This window comes from Molothrus aeneus, chromosome 6, assembly GCF_037042795.1.
Source record: "Molothrus aeneus isolate 106 chromosome 6, BPBGC_Maene_1.0, whole genome shotgun sequence".
Lineage (NCBI taxonomy): Eukaryota > Metazoa > Chordata > Aves > Passeriformes > Icteridae > Molothrus > Molothrus aeneus.
In genome coordinates, this window is record NC_089651.1 from 41,614,966 (window position 1) to 41,638,374 (window position 23,409).

A 23,409-nucleotide genomic window follows, 5' to 3' on the forward strand; every position below is an offset into this window, starting at 1 on the left:
GGCAGTCAGAATTGATGGTCATGAGTGTCCCTTCAAACCTCAACTACTTTGTAATTCTGTGAACTCAAAAGGCCATGTTAGTACCTGTTTCTACATCATGTTGTGAGGTGACAATACAGAATAATCAAAATTTTTAATTTCGTTATTTCTTTGAAAACTCAGCTTGGTCAGATGCCATTTCAGGAATACTGTCCTACAATCACTCCTTGATGCAGGTAAAATAATTTCTCCTACCATCCTGGAAGGCTACTGCTTTCCAGCAATTTCTAGTGGGATCCTTACTGACATATTCCTGAAGAGGAGAGAAGAGATATTACCCTTTTAGTAATTAGAAGGCATAGAAAAGAAGGTACTATCCCTCTTCCAAATTCCTCAGCAACTTATGACGATCACTGAAATCTAAAGATGAATTGCATCTCTTTTCCCTAATTGCTATTGTTTTATTTCAGGGCAGTGTTTTCCTAGTGAAGGAAGTTTTTATTAGCTCTTTAAGTGTGGGACTGATTACTCACCTGGCAGTGAATGAGGCTCTTTAAGATATAATCAGAGCAAGCTAAATGGCTTTCCCTGGTTCATGCTGCAGTTACAAACCCTGAATTGCTCAGGGAATAAAAAGGGGCTGTGGCTCTCTTTGACCTCATCAGACATGGAAGTACAGACACTCTGGAATAGCCTGATGTATGCTGCAGATTGTAAGACTTTCCTTTTCCATTATTTTAGTGCATGAGCACATAGAGCTGCATCCTGGCTGGTGAGTAATACGAGTTCCTGGAGGAGAGGTACTGGCTTTTACTCATGTAACAAGCATCTGGTGGAAATTTTCTGCAAAGGGATGGCATTTAGGAATAAGAGACTAAATTGCATTCTTTTTGTGCTTGAGACCCAGCTGAGGTATCAGTGCTAGTGTCTGACACTGTGTTTGGTACTCTTCTTGGTGGGAAGGGGGGTTGTGCCCTCACAGTTGAGACAGTGCTCAACAGATTTGTGTACTGTTGGAAGTCAGTTATTGATGGTGGATTTTCTGGATTCAGAAATGACCCAGCAGATGAATTGAGGAGTCTATTCATGTGTTTCCACTTAGGTTATGGAAAGACTGCTAGCTGGGAATAACTTTGAATCTTTATTGACTTACAGTGGATTTGAAGTGGTGGCTTGGAGGCTTCATACTGTTCAGCAGTGTCTTTTTTATAAAAAAATCTGAGATAATGAGCATGGAAGCTTTATTTCATGCACTCTTTTCCACAGATTTAAAAAGAGTAGAGATTTTAAACCATTATTTTTTTCAGTACCAAAAAGATGTACACCTTTTTCCTACACCCTCTCTGTTTTCTGTTTTTCTGGATATGAGCTTATGTGTATTATGTTAACACATTAATCAAAAGAAAAAACAAACATTTTTTTCCTGTGTTTGAATGCTGTTAATTTTAGGGGCCTGGGCCTAGTCCATTCAATGAAGAGAGACATCTGCTGAATTCAGTGGGTATGAGGTCCTGTGATTATGCACTTGGGCCTGCATCTGCATAGATTCTGCTCTAGGCTGCAGGTCTACATTTAGACAATCACACAAGAAAATTTAGCATTTTGAAAGATGCAGAATGCAGCTGTTTCCTGTCATTATGTTTCACATTTAGTGAAGTCAGCAGTTACTCTTTTCCAAGCAGCGCCTTTCAACAATAAACAAGGCAAATGCTTCCAATAGAACCTCCTGATGACTTCTGTTTTATTTAAATATATATATTGTAGCAGCAAATACAGCAATAACATGGAATATAAAACCCATTAACACATACTCTAAAAATTATATGTAAGTGTAGAAAGGAGAGGAAAAGAAGATGCATTTCTTCTGATTACTCATTGCTGTATTTAGGATGATTTTTGTACATTGGAGGAGCGTGCACTATATATTTTTATAGTGGAATAAATTGAGTTCTCATTTTTCAGGCACATTGGAACTCCATCCTAATTGGAATTGGAGTGAGCAAATCAATAATTGATACTTACACCAGATCCAGAGGCATGCTTAGTGCATTATAGACAGCAAGTAAATTTCAAGACAATGGTTTTAAGCAATTCAGGGAGATGAGTGTCTAAAACAGGAGATTGTGAGTAGTTCCTTGGTGAAGAGACCTACTGAAGCACAAATCTTAGCACCTGATGGCACCAAGTGGCTGACCAGAACTGTGCCTGCCTTTTTTGATGAGTCTCTCCTTTAGTGCTGGGAAGCAGCTGTGTGTGAGATAGTGTGCAGGGATTTTTCTGGATCTAAATAAAAAGGCTTAAAACCAAATGGTGTAATAAAATAGAGATTGTAATAAGATACAATAAAAAGAAGAATATGGATAGTAAGTAATTTTTTTGTCACTTCAGAGGCTTGGAGTCCTGCTTTCATGCTCCATCAAATGCACCTTGGATATCATCCACCTTGAATGGATTTTCCTTCTTCTTCCCATGCTGTAGTACCTTTTATTTTGTGTAGCAAATGGAATCACTTATCTTTTCTTGATGAGTTAGGGTTTTATTTCTGTTGTAACATCCCATGGCAAAGGGAACTCCAGCAAGCTCTTGCAGTGACTGCTGCTGCTGATGTGTGGGCTTCTGAAGCCCCAAGTACAAGGTCAACAGAACAGACATGGTCTGGTTGAGTTCACTAACTCCTTGAATATGCTATTTTCTGCAAGGCACCCAATACAGAACTGAATTCCAAATTAATGCTGTCTAAATCCTGTAACAAACCTAGATTTTATTCTTCATTAGCTATAATCAGTATTGAGAAATAAAGTAGGAGTTTTATCCCACTGCCTTGCTCAGTTTTTCAAGAACAGATGTATATTCTGAGGAATGCTGGTGACGTGTATAATATTAAATGATCTGGATTTGGTGGTGAAATGCTAATAATTTACTTAGACCTTCCAACAAAGAGGTTCCATGATACTGACAATACAATAGCAAAGCCTGGACAAAGCCTGCTGGAGAAAATGCAGAAAAAGTCACCTCTTGATTTTTCTGGGAGGTCTTGCAGATGGATGTAATATGGCATTTGGGCCTTGGGATGCTGTGATGCAGCACAAAGAGTGTTTGCATATGGCACTGGTAAATACCAGGTGTAACCAGGTAAATGAAGATTCCTTGCCCTGCAAGCCTGCATGAGCTGCTGCTCCTTCAGAGCTCAGGCTGTCCTCTGAGACCAGAGATACAGGATGTTCTCCCTTCTATGGCCTGACCCCCCAGCCTGCTGTGAGCAGGGAAGGGCTCAGGCATCCCAAGGCTCAACCAGTGGCACAGTGTCTGTCTCTCTTCCTGCCTCATGTCAGATTGAAAAGTGGGGTTGGGGAGTTTTCCTCTGTGTAGCTTTGCCTTTTGTTCTACAGCTTCTAACACTTGGTAGAGTAGGCTGGGCAGGAATAAGCAGTGTTGACAGTGAGAGTCAGGTGGGTTTGAAGAAGGGATCCCCTTCTTTGTCCACCCTTGCTTGACTAGACTAGTCACAGCATTCTGTGCCTCCAGCTCTACCTTTTCAGATTGCTCTGAGAGGAATATTAACACTCTCTAATAACTCTGTCAGACGTATCAAGGGATTTGTTTTATTAATTCCAAGACTGGGTACAGAAAATAGATTATAACTTGGGCCATTTCATAGGCTTAACAAACCTTTCTCTGCTTACTTATAATCCCCCCCCCCAAATCTCCTTGGGTCAACTCCTTTTTTTGTTCTTTGTGTTACTATTTATTGGATATTCTCATTGATGTATATGTCATAGGAAATATGGCCAAAGTTCATTTCCATCTGTCATTTTTTAGATGATAAAAAAGGAAAAGAGGCAGCACAATTTACAATGGATTTGGCAGTAGTAAATGCCTTTTGTAGCTGTCATGGTGATGTTTTGAGAACAGGACAAAGATGAAAATCCTTAGCATGTGTGCAGGCTCTTCCTCAACAGCAGGAGACATCCTTTCTTGTGGGATATGGTGGGCAATGCCTCAGTTTCCAGTCTCTGTGTCGGCCTTGCAGGTGATGTGGACAATGGTGAAACACCATGGGCCTGGTTTCAGTGCTTTGAGCAGATTGCAGATTGTCAGCAATGAAACTAGTTTTAGTTTCTTGGGTCATATGGCTAGTTCAATTTTTCATGTATGTTTACAAGGCTACTTAAAATTAAGTTAATTTTCATGGTGGTCATCTTAGCAAACTCCACTGTTGTGCATCAGCATCATCAGGCTCTTGGTTGTCTTTGTCCTGCTAACCTCCTAGCAGAATTGCCTTTGCTGGATCTGAGAGGTCAGAGAAGAAGTAGCTATGATGGTGAATCCAGGGAAGGCATTCCTGACAGGGAGGGTATTTCATTTAGGGGCAGTCATCCAGTTGCCATATTTTCCTGATGCCTAAATCGATTGAAACAAGAAGACCATTGGAGAGAAACTGACTCCTGTGTCCCTAAGATCTCCTGTGTGTCACCTCGAGCTTACAAGAATAAGTATTGCTATGACATGATGTGGCCCCTGAATGTCACATTAATTGATTTAGTTCTTGTTAAAGTCAAGAGAAAATTTGACTTGTAATGGGAAGATAGTTTCAATTGTAATTAAAACATGAGGAAGCAACTGCCCATGGGGATGTTGCAAATAGTTTTTGAAAGGCTTTTCAAACAGTGTGACGCTTTTCACCATGAATGGAAATCTGAATGAGAATAGGAGTTTCCAGCCATAAGTGTGGATACAGAGATGGAAGAGTGGAGCACATACAGAGATGCCTAGGTAATGATATAGAAGTGTGACATAGAAGTATGCCTGTATGCTTTTAGAAGGTCTTAGGTTCTTGTTTCATCCAAGCTGGGAAGTAAAGAGAAATCATCTTCCTCTCTTTACCTAAGAAAATTGAAAAACAACTTTGTATGTGACCATGCCACTGTTCCTAATATACGAATGCCTTACAAATATTGTAGCTAAAGGCAGGAAAGTCATTTAGTCCTTTTTTTTTTTTCCCTGTGAGTGGCCCCTTAGGTGGAAAATCTTTGTGATTTCCAACATGTAGCACAATGAACCACATGGTGACTTTTGCTGTTTGCATAGAACATTGAAGGACAAATGGTGGTGCTTGTGGAGGAGACAGTGTGGTGTGTGTGCCTAACCTGGGCACATGCCATCAAGAACATCCATGTTGTTCTGTAATGTACTTTGTTCTCTGCACACAGGGGCTATAGCTTGTTCTTGGCCCAAGCATTTAAAGTGATTTTAAGGCAGATCAAATGCTCTTTATAGGACTGCAGGCATGATACTGCTAAGAGAAAGAAGGAGGAGCCTGGATCTGCACCAGGCTCTGGTGAGGTACAAGGACTGCTGGAGCAGTAGGGTGATCTTAGTCTGATTTGTCCAAACACAGTCTGCATTTCTTACTCATAAACTTGTTTCTGATGAGAATAATAACTTTGTTCTCATTGGAGTTTTGTTCATATTGGTACTTAGGAGAGGGAAGGACTTTTAATGGGTTTAGACCTGTGCTAAAATATACTAGTGTATAGGTAAAATATATGACATGTAGGTAACATTGGTGCCTTTTCACTACAGGTGAAGTACAGCTGCCATCTGCAGAGGATGTTGATGGGCCAGCACTTTTCAATTTAGAAAAGAAGTGGCTAAAGCAGGAGGTGAAGGTAGATATTTATAATCAGGAGTGCTATGGAGATGCTGAATACAAAGTGCTTATTCATGTATTTTATAAAGCAACAGTTTGGGGATGCCCAGTTGCAGGTTTTAAATAAACAAAGAAAACCAGTTTCACATGTTTCAGAATAGACCTGACAAGTTCAAGGAGGGAGAAGTCCATCAAGGAATGATCAGCATTTTGATCATGATGCAACAACCTCTACCAGTCTCATTGCTGGAAGCTGTTGATAATGGTAGTGTGATTTTTCTTGGTTCCTTTGACTCTTTGCTGAGTTCCTGTGCATTGCTGCTGTAAGAGGCTTGACTTTGGTGTCTGCCCTGCTCCATTAGTGAAGCTGCTGGCTTAGGATGCCTGGCAGTTGTTACTGATGGAATTGTCTGGATAGAGTGTCTTTTGAATTAGAATAATAAAGTCATAGAAAATGGGATTGAAAAGGTCACAAGGGCCAACTACTCTTTCCAAGACAAGCTCAGGTGAATCTGAAAAATTAATGAGAAATACTTGTCTAGTCTTTTCTTAATAGTCTTCAATGCTTTTGGCAAGCTCTCAGTGGCCAAAATAGTCCAGAGCCTCACTACCCTGCTCCTACCAATTTTTTCTGACATTAAGCCAGAACTTCTCTTTCATCATCATAAGTTTCTTCTCATTCTTTCTATGGTGAATATGAAGGACACTTTTTTTTCTGCTTGCATCTGCCCTTCAGAAGTTATATAGTTTTATATCTTTGTGATCCCCATAAGACTGGGAACATAACTGGCTGAATGTAGATGCATGAGGGTGTTGTGCAAAATAGCAGGGAGCAAATCCTCTCTTTTGTCCAGTGCCCAAACACCTAGGATGAAACATAGAGAAGTTTCCTCCTGGAGTGCTCGGGCACTAGGCAGCTTAAGTAAAGATCAACAGATTGTTTGGAGGGCACTGAGTAATTAAATTCCAGTTGGATTTTTGCTAGTAGTGGTCTACTATTGACTTTCCCCCAGCAATGTAGCCTGAGCCCTGAGGAATGCACGTGAGTGTATTTGCTAGGATGCGTGGGAGAGGATGGTACTGTCACTGAAAGCTGTGAAATCAGCAAGCAACTTTTTCTAAGAATAGTAATGACACAGAGTTAATTAGAGGGATTATTAGGAATTTGTTTTTCAATATTTTTTTTTTCTTACTGGAGCCAAGTAACTCTGTGCATTAGTTTCTGAAAGCAAGTATAATTAATCAATCTATACCATGTTGATATGAAAGCCCTTTTCTATATGGCCACATAACAGTAGCAAAACCATAGTGGTTTGCAAATGTCTCCCCAGCTAGCTTGAGCACACACTCTGCCTGAGTATTTTGGTTCCCGGAGAGGAAAAAGCTTGGCCCCCTAAGGTAAAGTCTCCATTTTGCTTAGTAGGTAAAGGCTCCACTCAAATTTCCTGTGCTTTAGAAGGTGATGTACTTGGACTTCACCTTCACTTGTACTTTGACCTGTCAAACGTGAGGTCGACTGACCTATGTCCAAGTACATCACCTTCAAAAGCACATGAGGGGAGGCTGCCCACAACATTAATGTGCACAGTATGGAGAAAAGGATTGGTGGCCTCAAATCACTGTAATTCAGATATGATTTGAAACCAGATAAGTTTTGAAATCAAATCTCTTCACCTCATTTAAATCATGAGTGCTTTAAAATCACACAGCACTTTTAGTAGAATCAGCGAAGTTTCATTCTGCCTCTTTAAGTAATTCTTGTTGTTCTAATTCTGACATGCTAAACTGCTGTATGGTGTTCCTATAAGCTGTTAAACATCTGTCTCTTTCACTTCAGAGCTGGCTGCTTTTCAGTAGTGGATGAATGAGTCCTATATTCACAGCTAATAAGTGCTTTGGGATCCCAAGTATTAGCTGTGCAAAGGCACAGTACCACAAATGTATGCAATTCTATGCAATGTATCAAGTGAATACTATTCCCAAGAGGCTGGCAGCCTAAGAGATCCCATAGGACAAAGAATACAGAGAAATGTAATTGATTGTAATGAACTTGTTTGTGTATGTGTCACCACTTATCTCTACTGAATAAAATCAGAAGTGTTCAACACTCCATTAACACAAATTACAGGGTCCTATTCTTCTGGAGTGAGACAATAAGGCCTACACCTGCTAGTACTGTGAAGTTCTTCATGATCCCAGTGTGTTGCTCAGTGACAGACATCATGGGCTGGAGTGGTCTTGGATTTGTTTCAGTATCCTAAACATTTAGCAACTTAAATATTTAGCGAATTAATCCCATGGAAGGATACCAGGGATGCATCCTACTACCAGTGTAAAACAGAAGATATTAAGCAAACACGAAGGATGAAAATCATGACACTCTTAAAGTAATTTTCAAGTCCTTTATGGATTCAATGGAACCAAGATTTTAGTTTTTGTTAACCATACATACAACAGTGTTCAAAGTGTCTGTGTCCAGTGTGAGCACTGTATCCAGGGATGTGCTAATGCTTGAAGCTGATCTCATTACTGAGCCCATCTTTACCCAAGCAGATTGTTGTTATAAGGTGTTTATACAATGGAGATGCTATTTGTTTTGGAGTTGCTGCAACCCTCCCTGATGGTTTTGAACCACTGTGTACTGAAGAGAAAGAAGAAGAGTCTGTAGGACGTCTGAAGTAGGACCATGTGTTTATCTGTTCCTTAACAGACCAGATTAGGATAGAATGAGACCAAATGAGACTTGCCAAATCAGCATGTGAAATTAACACTCTGTTTGATGAAGTATCATTTTAGTGAGGAATTTGCTTTTGCCATTTTGAGGTGTTTCCAGCTGAATCAAAATGCAGCTTTTCATATTGTTAAACTGTTCCATCAGAGCTCACTTAGGTGGTAATCACCCAGTTTTGAGTCACTGGGTGACATCTCTTACTACCACACTTGAGGAGTTCAGGCTGGCTTATCACACATCTTTTGAATCATTTCACTGATTGCCATAAATGCATCAATCTATGGTCTGAATGGTTTATGTTATATATATATATATATATATATATATATATATATATATATATATATATATATATACACGCACATACATATATATGTGTGTGTATATATATAATATGTCAAACTAAGTGCCTGAGTTCTCAACCAGTCATGCTTCTGTCAGAGAGATTCTACCCATATCCATTTGTGTATTTGCAGAATGATAAGAGCCAAATCTAACTTTAGAAAAGCTATTTTAGGTGTCAATATCTGAATAATCTTCAGAGTATGGTAATTTTTGTGTCTAAAAGCTGGAATTCCTCTCATTTGGGAGTGGGTCTCCTATGACAAAAAATACCTCTCAAATTTTATGGCTTTTGCCCTCCTTCTCTCTCCAGTTTCTGCCTGCTCCCCAGTCCTCTCTGTATGCTGCTGTTCAGAGTGAGAGTAATAGGAGAATGCTGAAGAGTGATGCTGGAGAACTTTAGTGCCATTCACTTCTAGGTGCTTATTTCCACTTAACCTAGGATGCTTCTGTCTGCCAGGTTGTTTGTGACTGGTGAATTCAGTTAATAGCTCACAGTTCAGCTGCCAGAAGACAGGTGTCCACAGCACATCAAAGCAGGGGACAAGATTGAACGGATTTCAGAGATGGAAGTGAAAGTAGGTCTCTTCAAGTCAGGGTGATGAGTATTGGTAGGGCTTGTGCCTTCAAAAAGTTTGTATAGTCCTTGTCTTCCAGCTGGAGAGAGAAGTGTGCAGTCACGATACCTTCTCTTTTTTGCTAAACTTTGTGTTAAAAACTAGGGTGAAAAACACCTCAGATGTTGCCTGTACAGGCATGGAAATGATCTGAGCTATAATAACATTTTGCTTTGTTCTCCCTGCTTCCCTTCATCCTCCACCCCACCCAGATAGATGGCTGGGGCTGCACCAGACAAAGGCAGCAGCCCTGCTGATCCCTCTTTCAACACAGCTATTATAATCAAAGAACAAAAGCAAACACTGCTGGCTTGCGGCTCAGCCCTTTACGAAGGAGCAATAAATGGACTCTTGTGTCTAGGATAAAGCAAGCTCTGCCCTGTCTTACGTGAAGAGGCAGACCTTTCTGTGTTTGAACTGCTCTGAGCTGAAGGAAGTGGAGAAACCTCCATCTACAGTCCCATGGTCACTGAATTTTTTTGTTGGCTATGAGTTCTGCATGCTCCTTCTTTCATTGGAATGCTCTGCCTCCTCAGTCCCTGTGGCAGGGAGGAGGTCTGTGTAGGTGGAGGAAGGTAGTGCTAATGGAAGAGGGAGAGAATGGGGACATGTTTTAAACAGTCCTATTGTAAACAAAACAGAAAAACATCAAGAGAATTTGAAAGAATATCTCGGATGGCAGGGTCTGAAGGGGAGTCATCTCAGGTCCCCAAATCTGGTCACACTAGCTATATGCCATCTCTGTCATTTACCTTTCTTGAGGCATTAGATGTCTCCTAATTGTAGAGCCACCAGCCATAAGGTATGGTGGGTCGCTTTTGTCAATATATGCAACCAGAGTTTTAATTGTGAACCAAAGTGGAATAACATTCCACACTGCAAAAGTGTGGTCGTGTTTCCTATGGGGACTTATATTTAATATTAAAAAACGTTTTTTTTTCACCCAGGTGAAAAAAATTGATTTGGTGCTGGAACAGGCTCCCCAGGGAGCAACACCAAGCCTGACAGACCTCAAGGAGCATGTGGACAAAGCTCTCCGGCACATGGTGTGGTTCTTGGGCATGGTGCTGTGCAGGGCCAGGAGTTGGATCTGGTGATCCCTGTGGGTCACTTCTAACACAGAGTATTTTGTGCTTTGTGAGTCTGTGACTTGCATAGTAGTTTCACTTGTATGCCACAGTGGTATTTATTGTAGGGTCTTTTGTGACAACTGACTGGCTCTGTGTATTTTTTTTGTCTTTGCAAAGAAAGCAGTGCTTTCTCTTGTTGTTTTAAACTAAAAAGCAAGTAGTTTCACCATTTGGAAATCAGCATTTGCCAGCAGATACCACATGGGGGGGTGTCTGCAATACAAGGAACTCCTGCATTTAGTACGGGAAGTAACACTAATGACCTGGGCTGCCATGTAGGTAAGTACTGTGGAAGTGTCACAGAGATGCAAACAGTGACTTCACTGCTGCAACTAGTGTATACAGAAATCTTTTTGGGTGGAAACTTTAAAAAAAAAGGTACAAAAAAAACCCCTAAGAGTCAAATCAGTCAGGATGGGGCATGCCTGCTCTTAGGGACATTGGCACAAAAAAAAGACAGCTAAAAAGAAATCCCCTTGCTGTTACTTGCCATTGAGAAACTAAATTTTAGAGATGCTTGTTAGCTTTTAGCACTTCATCATTTCCCTTGTTAACACCTTCATGACCTGTTTAATTCTCACACAGTTAAGTAAATATTATTTCAAGCAGTGTATCAGTTACAGCCCACTGCCTATTCTCTTACTTGCTTAGTGTGTTTATCCCTTGCTAACCTGCGGCCAGCTCTTTCCTTTGCCCTTTCTATCTGCTGATAGTTTTTATTTCCCAACCACCCCACAGATTTCCTGCTGGAGCACAGACACCCCGGTGAAGCTTTCTGCTGTTCCAGGCCCCCATTGGTACCCTGGACTGCAGCAGTGCCTGCTCCATTGTCCGGTGTGCAGGGAGGCTCAGGGGACAACATGGGTCAAGGACTTTTTACCTGCTTAGGATAGCATTTCAAGTAGATGCTGGATTATCAGAAACATTTGCAGTACCTTATGGTAATCACTTCTACCTCTTCTGAGATACGTGATCATCTCTAACTGCCACTGATATTTCCCCAAGCAGCACATCAGCTTAAGACTGCTCCTAGCAGTGGACTTGTAAATTCTTTGTCATCATGTTCATATCCTGGAGTGGTGTTTAAGGGTCTCCTCCTCCCTTCTGCCCCTGCTATCACCTTCTTTTGCTTTCCATCCTCAGTGCATGCATTGCTACCTGACACTTGTTTTCTTTTCCTACCTAAAAGTAATTACTTTCAGGTAAACTTTCAATGCTTAGTGTCCTTAGGCCTGCCTAGACCCTAACTTTCAATGCTTAGTGTCCTTAGGCCTGCCTAGACCCTGGTTCTTAGATGCAATTATGGGCTAAAAGAGGAAAGGCAGCAAGTAATCCACATCAGATCTGCCATATGTGTTTAGTAAAAGCTATGGAATTTAAATGAATTGATGCAACAGTCCCTCCCCTCTTTGTGCATTGTTTTATTTGGGTTGTCACCTCCTTAGGAAAGGACAGCTTGATACATGGATGATGTTCCACAGAGACTTTTCCTCAAATGGTTTTGGAGCCATTAAAAAGTGATAAGCAGGAAGCAGCATGCACGGGAATCACTCACCACTGAATGGCAAGTGTCTGAGGAGAACAAGTGGCACCAGTTTCACAGGAACACAGTGGGTTTGGACAGGAAGGTGGAATACTGATGGAAATTGGAGGGCACACTGGGAGAAGGAGAATATAGCCTTAGACCTTAGTGTGAAGCCAGTGTACTCAGTATGTCATGCTCCTGGATCCCAGACTACTTCTCCTTTTGTGGCAAAAGTAGTCTGGGATCTGTAGTCCAAATCATTACTGTATTTCTTTGAAGCCTTACTGCAAAGGTGGTAACTCCACCAATGCCCAACTCCTGGACAAGGGTACAAGCTTCCAGGGGAGAATGTTGTCTATGGACTTCTATGGACCTGGCCTCTCTGTTTCCACAAGCAAGTTTTTTTTTTTGGGGGGGGCTTCCTTGTAAGGAAAATATTAATCTAATCCTATGAGATTTCATGGGATCCTCCCTCTTGGTATTATGATAAATGTAGCTTATTCAGAGGAAGAATAAACATGGTATGCTAAAAAAGTTATGAGAAGCATTTGGTTAAAGTACTTTCTTTGGAATTGGTGGGCTCTGCCCAAAACAGACAGTACGTTCAAATATATGCCTTCTCTGTTAGAAATACTATGAATTACATAGTCTTGCTCCTTCCTTTTTAAATGACTTATTTATTTTGAAATTTATGTGATTGATTCTGAAAAGTGGTCTTATACCACAGAGAGAAAAAGTACCAAATGACACCTTTTCTGAATTTAGTGTCTTGAGAAAGACAATATGTGCAGAGCTCTGGCACACTTCCTTCTCCCCCACTTCTACTACTGTCTGCAATGAAGGATGTTTTTTAGAAGATGGTGGGCAGAAAGAATGAAAAGGATTGGGCTCTCTTCTAAACTTTGGGACTATGTTGTTTGTCTTACACCTGGTCATAAATTCACATGGCCCCTTATAAAAGGGGAGCAGGTTATTTCTGTTTTTCTGGAAACTTGCTTGAATTTATGTGCTATAGAAGCCTTCTGCAGGCAGGTTGGTTTTTGTTTCTCTCTTTTGCATTTGTGTGTGTGAAAAACATAGAATATTTTAACTAATATTCTTGCAGGAACTGATGTGGCTTGGTTCTATCTGATTCCAGGAACTCTCTCTCCGGACAGATATGGTGCTGGATTCACTTTTACATGCACAGTGGAGAGGGAGCCAGTGCCTCCTCCCTTGCATGGCGGCGTGCTTGGATGCAGATGGGTGGCCTTCAAACAAACCTAATTACTTCTGGTTTTGCATGAAATTGATTTCCATGCAAGGATGCTGAGTTGCTGTGTGCATCTCTAATGGCTTTTTTTCTCTTCTCTTTCTTTCTCTTTCTTTTCTCCCTTCTGCTTGCCATGAACACACCTCAACAGATGTCAATCATATTCCAGGTAAGTGTTACTTTTGCTGAGCTGAAAGGCTGTTCCTCAAGGAGTGGTGGTAAGTTACCAAGGCAGGTCTCATCCTGCTTCCTGCTGGACATCACAAGGTCTGGACTGCACAGGCTTTGCTGAAAGAAGGCCTTCATCATAGCAAAGGTCACAAACTTCCCTCTTCAGAGACTACATTGTGTTGGTCAGTTAAAGGGATGCTTTCTTAATGAAAATGACATTGAGAATGGTTGCTTGTATTGCTAGTTGAACCTAGCATTGAAAACTGCATTATATACAATTTATTTCTGATACATCTCTGTGTAGTCTGGCATAAAAGTCTAGTTTAGTCATTTTCTTTCTCCTACTGCAGTCTACTCCATTTGCTGCTCCCACTGATAACATGTTGAATTTCAGTTCTACTAACAAAGGGGGTTTTTGTTGTTGTTTTATTTTACATTTTTATAAACCAGTGAGTATATATCTGGCTGAATCTGAATGTGTGATCTTATTTAGATATCAAAATTTTATTCCCAGTAAAGCACAAATGATTTAAAAGGAAAAATGAATGTGTGTTTCACATGCTTGTTTATATGTGCAGTTCTCCCACAACAGCATATGTTACCACAGAGAACTCCAAACCTCCCTCCTCAGATTGCTGCTCATTGTTGAGAGTATCAGGGTCCCCCAACTTCAGCTACAAGTGTTAGATGGAGTAGGCTACTTTACTCTAGTCCACATTTTGTTGCCAATGAAACTTTGGAAATTAATTTTTACTTTACACTTGGGCAGTTCCACCTGCTTTGTCATTATGTTAAATGCAAACGAGAGCCCAAGAAAACACCTATCATTGCCCTGACTGGAATGGGATTATGGGCAAGTCAGAGATCTTTTACTTCTCAGCTTCCTGCATAACTTTTGCTAAACCTAACCTGGAATGAGTTATCTGGATCTGGAATGTGTTCTCTGTTCAATTTGCTTATTTTCTACACTTGGATAATCAGATCTTGTGCATCACTTCAGAGAGATGCAGGGAGGGCCTGTCACTTGGGTATTTTCCTGGCATATTTAGCCTTTTGGCTTCTCTCATCAGCCACCTTTTTGTTCTGCTGACACCTTCTGCATTCTGTGTGCATCTCACCTGACAGCAGTGGAAACAGAAGTGGCCGAATGGCAAATGTCACCTGGCACCCTTTGGAAAGAAAGGCTCTGTTAACTTTGATCTTTTCAGTTATCTACGAGGCTGAAACTGTACCAGCTCTGCCCCAGTCTGAAGTGTCCAGGAACTCCTGTTTCCTCTTGTCTTGGCAGGGTCTGACAGGACATGCACCAAAGGCTTTGAGATACAAGTCTCTCCACAGCATCCTGAAGATGTTGATGTGTGTGGCAGAGAAGGATGAGTGAGTTGGGAAAGCATGGCCTTGCTATCCTCTACCAGTAGGACACATTATATTATGCCAGTAATGAGCATTGCCTCAAATAATATCAGGTTCATCTCCCGGTGTACAGGAGCTGAGAGCATCCCTGGTAGGAGCCCAAGCACAGGTGGCACATCCAGTACAGGACTCTACTGCTGTTAGTGTGGGCACCATGGAGCAGTCCATCCTTCTGCTCTCTGACTGTGCTCTTCTGCCCTATTGCCCTGTAGTCTCATGATTTATATGCTTGGATGAGCATTTTCTATTCTTCCCATTGCTCATACACATGTTCTGGTTTTCAGGACTGGTATGTGCTTTCTCGTGGAATTTTAGTCACATGTGGATTTCTAGTGACGTATGAATGCTTTTTCATGTGTTCTGTCAATCATCTGTATATTTTCACTCTGACAATTACCCATACCTCATTACAAGGCTCTGTCACTGTTCACTCCGGGGCAGTCTCATCCCTCTGTTCCTCTCACCCTTGAGGGGGCATGGCACTGCTGTGGGATTGTGCAGTGACATGGACCTCCAGGGAGGTTTGGCTCTGCACTTCTCCTCTACAAAGCTATGCAGACACTTTCTACCTATTTGGCCATCCAGCTATCTATATTGCAAGGACAGAGCCTCAGGCCCCTATCAAAATGGTTACTTTAACCATCTACTGTTTGAAAGACAAATTAGGGATTTTATGTGCTTGTGGTAACTACCCACAGGCAGCAGAAGGGTTGTAAAGAGCCCATTGATTAAATAAGTATTCATTATTGTTGAATAGACTGGTTCGAACTAATTCCCCACTAAGAGGAGGTAGCTGTGAATAGGCTGGGGCTGGCAGCAGTGGGCACCTCAGGGTTCTGCTGGGTGCAGTTACTCCAAGGTGCAAAGAGGTTGTTTATTTTTAAAGTAAACAGAAATGTGTACCATAAGCCTTTCCTGGCTGTGAAGTCTCTGCTTGTGCAGGACACTCCAGCAACAGGGGCTCATTGCCATATTCTTCTCAAGAGCCAACTTGATCCCATCTGGCTTATTTCACATATAAAAGAAGTTTGTCAGATGTCAGCCCACCTTTCTGCAAGTGTAATAAAACATCACCACCACATTTTGAACAGTGCCACAGAGTTGGGATTGTTGCTGTCTGCACTTGACTGGGTCACTGACTCGCTGTGTCATGTAGAGGAGAAATAGCTTCTTTCAGTACTTCAGTTTTCCCTTTGGGGTTATAGCTACAGCCTCACCTCTCGTTCACAACCTGGTATGACTGCTGGGGCCGAATATTATGGGATTTAAGAGCCTTAGTACAGAGGTTAAGTGCCTGGCTGGGAAGTGGCATGCAGCACAGACCAGAATGAATGCCTCTGTCACTTCTGCACAGTATCTGCTGCTTTCTTTGCACCTTCTATTCTTTACCAGTGTTATAGTTTCTGAAAGATAAGTAGTTGGAAAAAGGCCAATAGATCAAAGAGAAAGTTATATGCTCCTGTCTCTCCCTCTCTCTCTCTCTTTTTTTTTTTTTTTTTTTTTTTTTTTTTTTTTTGTGGAAGGATATATGGAGGAGAAAGAACTAAATATGGTTCCTTGATATTATGGAGGCTGTTACTGATACCTAGGTAGGGTGGTGTCAGAGTTTAAATAGTGCTTTTCCTATTCATACCATGCTTATTCCTATTGCAGGAGAGATTTTTAAATGCTTATGAGGAGGAGGCTAAGAGATTAAGTTCTAGACATTTGGCTGTCATGATTTTACTGCTGACTAGTGTTTGCATATAACTGAATGGACAAAACCAAGTAGACATTACCTGGGTAGTTCCCAGAGGAAAAATTAGTCTTGTTTACCTGAACAAATCCTTCATAAAGACAGAGATCATTGAAAACATAAGCATATTAGCACATTTTTGATCCAGGTCTTTAATCTTTCAAATGCCATCTTTACATGCTTCTTTCCCTTCTTCATCTCAGGTCTGCTGTTATAGTTGGTCTCCCTTATTCCATGTCATAGGGCCATTTAAGCAGTACCTGTATGCTGGCTTCTGCTTCCTTAAAGAAGAACTCTGTTTTTGGGCCATGAAAATGATGGGTTTCAGCCCATCTGAAGTTTCCTGTTTGCAGAAGGTACCAGGTCAGAGTCAGAATCCATCTCTGCATTATTGTCAGTGCTACTCATTGGGATTTTGAAACCAGTAGGTATGAGCTTAGGTTCTTCATAGGTGTCACCGTTATTTTGATTCTTGCATGCTCTTTGCACAGGTACTGTCCCCTAATGTGATTTTCTTACACTGGAATGTGAATGTTTTTAGTTGCATGCAAACCCATTTGCAAAAATATGGCAGTAGTAATCACTGGGGTGAGAGCAAGAATCCCTCTATCCTGGAAGTGTCTTTTTATGAAAGAAGATGCTTTGGAGGAAGTTTAAGAAACTATGATAGCATAGGTCTTGTCTCAATACATTGGTGTTTCCTGGTAATTACTATTTTAAGGACTTTCTGACCTATGTTGCATCCAGATTGTGTTCTACAGTCACTGATGGGCATATTTTTTCTGGATATATCCAGTCTTTGTTTTTCTTAATCCACTTGTATTTTTAACTCCACTGTATCCTGTGATAACAAGTCTCATTGTTTAATCATTGAAATGTGGAAAGTACTTTATTTCAGTTGTTTCTACACCTGTTACGTGAGAATTTCATTCAGTGACTTCTATTTTTTTTTGTTTCCCACAAATCAGGAAAAATCTATTTCCTGTTCACCTGCTCTGTCTCAACTGGGGTTTTATCTCAATCATATATATTGTCAGAGATATCTTTGCTAAGCTGAAAAATTATATTCCACATCTAACAGTTATTTTCCCAACTTTTGCACCTACTTAATCAGGTGCTCTGATTTGCAGTGATACACATTTTGTGGATTGGATAAAATTCATTCACTCTCAGGTCTTGCACATGCACTCTCACATTCTCTTGTGCATGTGGCCATCTTTGTGAACACTTGCATGTTTGTTTTCAAACACCACCATGGTTTTAGCTCTTCCTATGCAAATACTTACAGGAGAGTGCTGCATGGAATATCAGAATATTGTTTTTGCTGGGAGTGAGAGGAGATAGAGTGTTTTTTTCACTATTGCTTCTATAGATGTTGGGGTAAACAACTTTCTCTTTGGTTTCTATCTCATGTTCTTATTCCTTTGATCACTCAAAGTAGATGCCATTCACCCTGACTCACTGCCCCTGATAGTGACAAAACCTATCCTGGAATTACATAGCAGAGGGAGCAAAGGGGATGGGAAAGAGGAGCTAGCACAGCTGTTGTGTGTAATTGGATTGGAAGTGGGCCTGCGGCTACAATAACAAAACTGCACTCCCGGCTGGGCTTGCTGCTGGGGCCTGAGAGCAGCCCCTTGGCTGTCGTGTGTGTCATGCTTGAACCAAACAGAGCTGACCTCCCCAGCCTGTGCTACTGCTTTGCTGGCTTAGAAGGAAAAGGCCCCATGTACAGCAGCAGCCAAGAAATCAGGTTACCCTCTTGGCAGAGCTGACCTGTCTAGCAGGAATAAGGTCTGAACTAGGCTGCAGAATGATTTTGCTTCCTTATCCATTCTTCACATCTCTTGAGACAAGAATTCTGCTGCTTCTTCTGAGTCCCATTGTTTGGCTCTGCTGGAATGTCCTCTTTTTTGATACCTAGGAATTCTTATGGAGTTTTCCTTGGACTTTTGGTTTTTGAGAACCTCAAGATACCTATTTCATGAAGACCATGTTGAAGACAAAGATCTTGTCAACTCTCTTTCCTAATAGAAAAGGAAACTGCCTATAGAGCTGGGATATGAGGTTCAGAGTAGAGAAAAGCCTATTTCTTAAGGAACTGCTAGTTTTAGGATATTCAGAAAGGAGAGGAAAACAACAGACTCCAGTACTCATCTGGGTGCTCTTCTCTATAGTGGATGTCATTTTATTTCTGGAGGAGTCCCTGGTTTGCGTGATTTCTTTCTTCAGCTTTGGCATAAAGGATTTTGTGCATATCCTGGACTAGAGGATTTGATGTCCCATCTCAGACATACATTGCAGCTGGCCCTGCTATTGTCTGAATAGGTCATGCAGCCTGACACCCTGAAAAAAATCCTCTCTGGGCAAACTTGCCCCAGGGGAGATCTGGGTTGCTGCTGCCTGGCAGTCTCTTTTCCCACTCATTAAGAGCTTTTGGGCTAATCATTTGGTAGCATCATTAAAAGGGAAATACTGAGGCTGCCTGCCATAACAGAGCAATTCAGCAGTGCGTGCACACCCACGCACATGTGCACACCCCCACATCATGGGCCCAGGAGCAAAGGACAAGCTATAATTAACTAGATGAACAAGTCTATCTTCCTTTGTTGCTGCAATCACTTGTCACTCTCAGCTGTGTTTTGTGCTATCCTCACCTTATGTATTGTAGCTTTATTTTCCATTTTAAGTGCTAAGTAGTAATGGGGTGGGAAGGAGCAGGATTCAAACTGTTTCCAAGGTTTCCCATATTTTCTCCCCCACACTGGAAATTGCCCCTAGCAAACCCTTAAAGATGAGGACTGCTGTTTAACTACATTGCTCTTTCATATCATTGTACTCTGAAGCTACTTTTAAAAATGTCCTTCTGGCTTCATAAGTATCCAGTGTTAGCCCTTGGTACTTTGTACAATTAGAGCCACTTAATTTTACTATTTTGATATAAAAAGCAGATGGTTTACAATTATTTTTTTAAAATATAGTTTAAAATGTTTCTTTGAAATCAAGGGAGTTTAATTTTAAACTTTAAGAAAATAATACTGATTGGGTAGTAGGTTAAAGAAATATTAAAAAACCTCCCAGACTGAAATAGGAAAAGTCAGTTGTGGCAGGCGTAAATCATGGCCAGAGAGCAGAGTTTGGTCTGTCTGCCCTCAGCAATGGACATATTATTTTAATAACAAACTGATGTTCTGAAGAAACAGACTGCTTTCTCTTCACATTACTGCTGAATGTTCAAAGAAGCTGGGCCTCGAGAGGCTGAGTACAAGCAGATGTTTATCTAAAAAACCTGTTGAGTGTTTTCTTCTGAAGCCATGTGCTTGTCCTTACTGCCACACATGTTTGAAGTTCAGGAATAGAAAGTCACCATATTCTTGACTTGGGCATAAAATTTCTTTACAGGCAGATAAGCCATTTATTCTGAGGTTTTCCTAAGCCTTTTCCAGACTACTTAGTACACATCAATTTTGTTGGGCAGCAGTTCTGTCCAGCCAGTAAATAATTATAAAGACGACTAAATTGGTTTAGAAAAAGCATGAAACCCCTTGGCTACTAGAGCTCATGCAGATTTTTATCAGCCTTTTGCAAGTTCTGCACTGGCTGGCTTTTCTTATAGCTGTGGCTATAATCAAAGTTTCTTGTTGAAAAAATCCAAGATTCAAAGGAAAATGTGTTTTACCTGGGTTTAGGTGGAAAATCAGATTTTCTTATAGGATTGTTCTGAAATGGGATGCCTATTGGCCCAAACATTCTGATGGTAGAATATGTGAATAATGTGCATTGGGGCCTAATGAGTTCATTTGTATTGTGAGCATGCTGAAAAATTTGCTTGTGTTTTATGACTGCTGCCCAAATAGCATGGTGATAGGTGTCCCCACTGATCTGGAAAAAGCTGGTCTAGTTTGCAGGTCTGAACAATTTGTACAGCTCTTGCATTGGTTTGTTGGATGCCACATTAGTTTCTTACAGTCCAATAGCAAGTGTTACTGCTTTCCACCTCGCGGTGCCTTTGACTTTTATGATTTGAAAATTGTTTTAGTGTCTTGTCATGTCTTGAAACTGATGTAAAGGTGAGACAACTATGTCAGTTCACATTTTCCACGTTGATTTTACTCTGACTGATTTGAGGCCTTTGTTACACATGTTGCAAATGTCACAGATTTTATATCTCAATGGTTGAAGGTTTTGGTTGTTAATGACATTTACTTGGAGATAAATACACTCATTTTCACTCTTACTTAAAATGCAAGGCAGGAATATTTTCAGATGAGAAAAGCTGATATTTTATTTCATTATTTATATTTTTATTTTATCTAATAATCTGGAATTCTGTTGGTATTCTTTGTTAAAATAAGGGTCTCTGTCTATGGACAATGTATGATAAAATACTGTTTTTTTGTTCTGTCTCTGAGTTCACCCTCCTTTTTCTTCCTATTTTAAAAGGAAAAAAATAGCCATTGAGGGGGGGAGGGCATTATTTTTCATTAATCTCCCTGCTTTCCTGGTCGAGTTGGGACTAGAAGATCAAGAGTGCATACAATACCGGTACCATGGCTGCTGTGGTATTTCACATCTGTGAAGAAGCAGAAAATGCCAGAATATTTCTTAGGGATACTTTCTTCTACAGATATTTGAACTAAGGCCAAATCAGGGGCCACAACATTGCATTTCTTTGGGGGTGTGCTCACTCCTCAGCTCAGGCAAAGGGCTTGTGGGGATGCATCTGGCTGATGTGCCTGACAGATAGGGCATGTGGCATTGGCCTTCTGGGGATAAGGACACAAAGGGGTGTTGACTTTCCTGACCTTTTGAGATTTTTAAAGCTCCTCTGTGACTGGTGTAGAGAAAATGGATCTTTTTCTGGAGTGATTTATGGTGTTTAATGTAGACTCTTGCTTTGAACCTTCTCTGGGGGTTTCTCTTTGTGTCCAAGTGGACAAACCCTCTGCCATCCCCAGTAGCTGCACCTGTTGTTGCTGGGCCTCTTAGGTGTGACTTTCCTTTCCCACAGTGTACAAGGCCTCAGGATCCCCATCTCCACTTTGGATCTGATGTCCCCTTCCTGTTCAGCCAGCTTCTGCTGCATGTCATACTGACACCTTCTAGCCCTTTCACTTTTTTTTGCATTGGTACAGGGATTCTGCACATTATGGGTCCCTAACAATTATACTTTTGTCTTCCTGCCTTTTATGGTGACTTTCAAGTGTCCCTTTGATCAGGGATTTGGCTGTCAAGAATGATGGGGTCAGTAGCCATAAATAGAGACAAAAATTCAACCCACTCTCCTAGCAGAGCAAATGATTCACTGAATTATATCTTGTAAATTAAACCAGAAGTGTCCTACAGTATCAAATCTGCTAGGTTTATTTATAGCTAAAAGACCTAAAAGAATCTAAACCTATGTTTTGTTTCTGATTATTTTTCTAAATCCACAATAATCTTCAAGAACATTAAGGTATTTGCATTCCTTAGACTGTACAATTATTAATCCCCTTATCTGGCTTGAAGTTCTCTGTGGGTGAACATACTCTTAGGATGATCTGGATTTTAGATTTCTTCAGCCAACGCAAAGGAAAACCATAAAAGAGAAAGGAATAAACAAATTCAAACTCAGCATGCTGCTTGTTGAAAATTCTCATTCTAATAAATTCATTTGACCTCAGCCTCCATGAAATTAAAAAGTCACAGCCCTGTTTGATTAAGAAACTGACTTAAAATATGGATGTTGGGTGTGTATGTGCATCGAGGGCCCTGCCATATTAAGTGCTATGAGAGGTAGATGTGAGAAGGAATCAAGCTAAGGGAACTTGGTCAGGGAACCAAGTATGAAAGGGGTCCCTCATGGTTTGAGAGTGTAGGACTTGATTTTTGTTATGTTAGTTCTGTGATGTCTTGTGTCACAAAATTGATTAATGGGTCACTTCATGCTTAATGTCTTGGGCATGGATATATATACAGAAATACCTAAACAATATTTGTATGAATACAGTACAGTAAACCTATTTGAAAATTGGCCTAGACATGGAATTTGATTGGAACAAACAAGGCTTGTGCCAGAATTATCAGAGAGTGGAGCAGCCCAAGTAAACACTACAGCCTCATCTGCAGAGCTGACAATGACTGTCTCTGCTCAGAGGAACTGTGCTGCCTTCTGGCTTTACCTTCAATAATGAAACTGAAGAGTAGCTTTAGCTATAGAGCCATAAAGTAGCACACTGTCTGAGGAAACTGAAGTTCTTCCCAGAAAGGGTGTGGAGGTGTATTTAAATAGGTTACAGGTGATTTTTTTTTTAGTCCTTGCTATGTCTGGTGTACTGCTGTCTAATTAGTAAGTGTAAGCAGTGTTGATAGGCTCGTAAAAATACATTATGAAGCCACATGTTCAATAATGATAGCTTTGTGTGTGTGTATGCATTTAGACCAGAGGATTCGTTTGAAGCAGGTGTGGTGTGATCATGGCATCCCTTTTACTGACCACTGCAATCTTGAATTTAAAGTCTTTAGCTGAGGATAAGTTATTTCTGTATATCTCTCCAGAGGAACAGCAGCTCACTGTAGACTGTCATTGCAGACCTTGGCTTCCATAGCCCATTTAGCTATAGCGGTGTGAAGTGCCTCTGGAGCCTCCCTCCCAGGGATGTGCTGAACCTCAGACACAATTCTGCAATGAGCAGCAGGTTTTTTCTACCAGTGACAGATGCTTTCCTGCTCAGTGTGGGAAGCAGTGCCTGCTAATGTTTGTGCCCTGTGTGCTACAACCATACTTGGTCTAGTTCAAGTATGTGAGCTCCAATCCTGACAGGTATTGGACTTGACCAGTGTGCATGGATATTACTGCTTCTTTTTCAGTTTTGTTCTTTTTCT

General features: G+C 40.9%; 1 protein-coding gene across 1 annotated transcript in view; it reads left to right on the forward strand.

Moving 5' to 3' along the window:
• NRXN3 (neurexin 3) overlaps positions 1-23,409 on the forward strand; it is a 968,325-nt gene that overhangs the window by 71,421 nt on the left and 873,495 nt on the right. Inside the window, exon 3 of the mRNA XM_066552373.1 lies at positions 13,378-13,395. Within this exon, the coding sequence (XP_066408470.1) occupies positions 13,378-13,395 (18 nt within the window). The remainder of the gene's footprint in view (positions 1-13,377; positions 13,396-23,409) is intronic.